Here is a 3,438-nt window from a genome sequence, read left to right on the forward strand (position 1 = left end):
TATTGACGTTGCGTGGCTCGGCGCGGCGCGCGGTGAGACGCGCGAGGGACAAAAAAAATGTAAACACGTTTAAGACGCCGAGCCGCTGCACGGCCTTCGAGGAAACAGGATAAATTTAGATTCGATTATTACATTCGAAATGCAATAGATGTACTACAGGCGATTATTTTCGTAATCGATATAATTTCGGGAGTTACTAGAGACATTTTCTAACATTACCGCCCGCCTCAGGGGCGTGACGGACGCCGCTGAAATCGAACAGAGAAATTTAAATGAATATACAGAGAACGACGTGCACGAGACGAAGTGAAGACAATGTACCGATGAGAATTAATACAAAACGACGAGAATGCATATAAAATATATTGACTTAATAGAAAGGCGAAAGTGCGACATGAATGCGAATGCTTTTAAAAAGTGACTGATAACGGTAGCAAATGTACAGATTTTATGATTCGATCGGAAGCGGACACAATTTCACAATCGGCCTTTTAAATTCCGAAGTGGCAGTGCGTACGGTAACGACGCGAATTCGTCCGTCAGAACCAGGATGTACGGCGATCACTCGCGCTAACGGCCACTTAGACGGTGGATACCGTTCGTCGAGAATCAAGGCGAGCGAACCGATAGTTATTGTATTCGATGCTTTTTGCCATTTGTTTCTGATCTGAAACCGCTGAAGATATTCAGTCGACCACCGATGCCAGAAGCGTTCTAGCATGTGGCGCAGAAGTTGCCACCGGGAGAGTCGTGAGATCGGAATTTCGTTTAAGGACGATTCCGGAACGGTGATTAGCGATTCGCCGACGAGAAAGTGCGCGGGTGTCAGCGCGGTGACGTCTGCGGGATCGTCGGAGAGCGCGCAGAGCGGTCGGGAGTTTAGAACGGCCTCGATCTGGGTAAGGAGGGTAGTGAACTCCTCGTACGTGAGTACCGAGTCTCCGAGAACGCGTCGAAGGTGGAATTTGACGGATTTTACCGCGGCCTCCCATTTCCCCCCGAAATGTGGAGCGGAAGGCGGATTGAATCGCCAAGTGGTACCGTCGGCGGCGAGGAGATGAGCGAGGCGGGTGACTTCTTCGGACGCGGAAGTAAACATGCGGCGGAGTTCCGCGTCGGCGCCCACGAGATTCGTGCCGCAATCGCTCGTGAGATTGCTGCATCGTCCGCGTCGACTGATGAATCGACGGTACGCGGCGAGGAATCCCTGCGTAGAATAATCAGTGGCCATCTCAAGGTGGACAGCTGAGGTGGCGAAGCATACAAACACGATGAGGTAGCCCTTGTAGGAACGGGCTGCTCGTCCACGCCAGGTGCGAAGGGTGAACGGACCGGCATAGTCCACGCCGGCGTTCAAGAAGGGGCGCGTTGGAGTCACGCGCTGCGCGGGTAGCGAACCCATCATTTCGCTGGCGGTGGTGGCGCGGTGTCGAGCGCATCGGACGCATCTTCGAATGAAAGCGCTGACAGGAGCGCGACCGCCGAGGATCCAGAACTGCTGCCGCAGGATAGCTAGCACGACTTGAACTCCGCCATGAAGAGTTTGTTGATGCAGATCTGCAATGACCAGACGTGAGAAAGGTGAATCACGAGGCAGAATAGCAGGATGTTTGATCTCGTTATCGAGAAGTGAGTTTTTTAGACGTCCTCCGACGCGAAGTGCCCTCATGATCCACGAAGGGAGCGAGCTTGAGGAGAGAATGTGATCGAGGTAGAGCGGTTCTCTGGGCGCAGATGTCCAGCTCTCTGCCGAGGTACGTCCTCTGCGTCTCCTTGATCCAGAAGGCGCGAGCGATGAGGATCTCGTCAGGCGTCAGAGTTGTTGAGGCTGGACTGTCGAGGCTTCGGAAGCGAGCGGCGGCGCGCATGATCCACGCCGTCGTACGAAGAAGTTTTTGGAGCTGTGAAAAGCGATTTATGAGATCCCAGCTGTCAGGCGGTGTACTTACAGTCGCAACGTGCACAAGCTTCTGAGGACGCTCTTCGAGGTCGGCTGATTGGTCGAGAGGAGGCACTCGTGAAGGCCACCCAACGGAGGGACCTTGGAGCCACGAAGGACCATCCCACCAGAGATTATGACGCTGCAGTAGGTGAGGAGTCAGACCTCGAGACAGACAGTCGGCCGGATTGTTCACTCCTGCGACATGATGCCATCGTGCATCGGGAGTTATCTCCTGAATAGCAGCTACCCGATTACAGACGAACTCTTTCCACTGGGATGGATGTCCTTGAATCCACGCGAGGCTGATGGTCGAATCGGTCCAGAGGTGAGCAGGAACATGTTCGAGTTCGAGAATTTTTCGAACTCGAACTAGAAGACGTGATAATTAAACAGCCGCCGAGAGCAAGCGAGGGATTGTTTGTCGTTTAACTGGAGCAACCTTGCTTTTGGCTGCGAGAAGCATGACCTTGGCGTCGGCGTACTCATGGAAGGTCCGGATGTAGAGTACCGCTCCGAGTGCGTCCTGGGACGCATCGGAGAATCCGTGAAATTCCAAGCCTTGAACGGATGAAGAGGTGTGGAGCCAGCGCGGGATTGATATTTCAGACACGTCTGTCAGGCTTTCGTCGAAGCTGACCCATTCGTTGGCGAGCGGTGGAGGTAGTGGGTCGTCCCATCCGATCTGCGATTTCCAAAGTCATTGGATGAAGATCTTTCCGACGATGGTGACAGGAGCGAGCCATCCGAGAGGATCGAAGATTTGAGCGATGCGAGACAACGCTGATCTTTTCGTAAGCGTCCTCGCGAGTGTGTTATGACTCACATGGAAGGTGAAGACGTCAGCAGCTGGATGCTACGTAAGACCGAGAGTACGTGCTTCCGTTGGTAGTTCCCTGTTCGTTGGGTTTGCGGTCGACGTCTCGATGTTCGCGAGAATGGCGTCATTGTTAGAGGCCCACTTCTGTAGCTGGAAGCCGTCCGCCTTGAGGAGTCTCACTAACTGCATAGCCTTCCTTTGAGCTTCGAGCGGAGTGTCAGCACCTGAGAGGACGTCGACGTACATCTCCTTCAGGAAGATCGCAGACGCCTGCGGAAAACGCGGTTTTTCGTCGGAGGCGAGTTGCTGTATGACTCGAAGCGCAAGATATGGTGCGCAGGTGAGGCCGTATGTCACCGTGGTGAGTTGGAACTCTTGTGGCGTTCCGGATTCGCGCCAGAGAATTCGTTGGAAGTCTCGATCGTCCTGGTGTACAGATATCTGCCGATACATCTTGGTGATGTCCGCGGCGAATGCGAATCTGCGTAAATCGGGGAGGAGAAAAGAATCGTGCAGTCCACAGGACGTAACACCCCCCGTCTTAGACAAATGTTGGGGGTGTAACACAACATTTGCAAAAGAGAAATAAAATTTTTCGATTCTTTTCTTGCCGCGATTTGTGAATATCGGTAGAAAGAACCACATTTAACCCGTTGGTTAATTGTGCTTCCTTTAGTTA

The 3,438-nt window shown here is 53.0% G+C and overlaps 1 protein-coding gene across 1 annotated transcript; it reads right to left on the minus strand.

Annotated features, from left to right (window-relative positions):
- Positions 1-448: 448 nt before the first annotated feature.
- LOC145947950 (uncharacterized) lies at positions 449-3,212 on the minus strand. Its single transcript, XM_083057711.1, has 3 exons — positions 2,816-3,212; positions 1,664-2,311; positions 449-1,557 (listed from the first exon to the last, which is right to left on the minus strand). The coding sequence occupies exons 1-3, from the start codon at positions 3,210-3,212 to the stop codon at positions 449-451; spliced, it is 2,154 nt and encodes a 717-aa protein (XP_082913837.1).
- Positions 3,213-3,438: the final 226 nt, after the last annotated feature.

Source organism: Prenolepis imparis, unplaced genomic scaffold (genome assembly GCF_030444845.1).
Source record: "Prenolepis imparis isolate NDT839.2.m4 unplaced genomic scaffold, iyPreImpa1.0 SCAF_196, whole genome shotgun sequence".
Lineage (NCBI taxonomy): Eukaryota > Metazoa > Arthropoda > Insecta > Hymenoptera > Formicidae > Prenolepis > Prenolepis imparis.

Bases quoted from the DNA above. Each gene is read 5' to 3' on its own strand.
- LOC145947950 (XM_083057711.1), bottom strand. From the start codon at position 3,212: ATGTATCGGCAGATATCTGTACACCAGGACGATCGAGACTTCCAACGA. The intron at 2,312-2,815 runs GTACTCTCGGTC...CACGTCTTCTAG, and splicing joins GGAACTACCAACGGAAGCAC to TTCGAGTTCGAAAAATTCTC. The intron at 1,558-1,663 runs GCACTTCGCGTC...TGGTCATTGCAG, and splicing joins TCCCTTCGTGGATCATGAGG to ATCTGCATCAACAAACTCTT.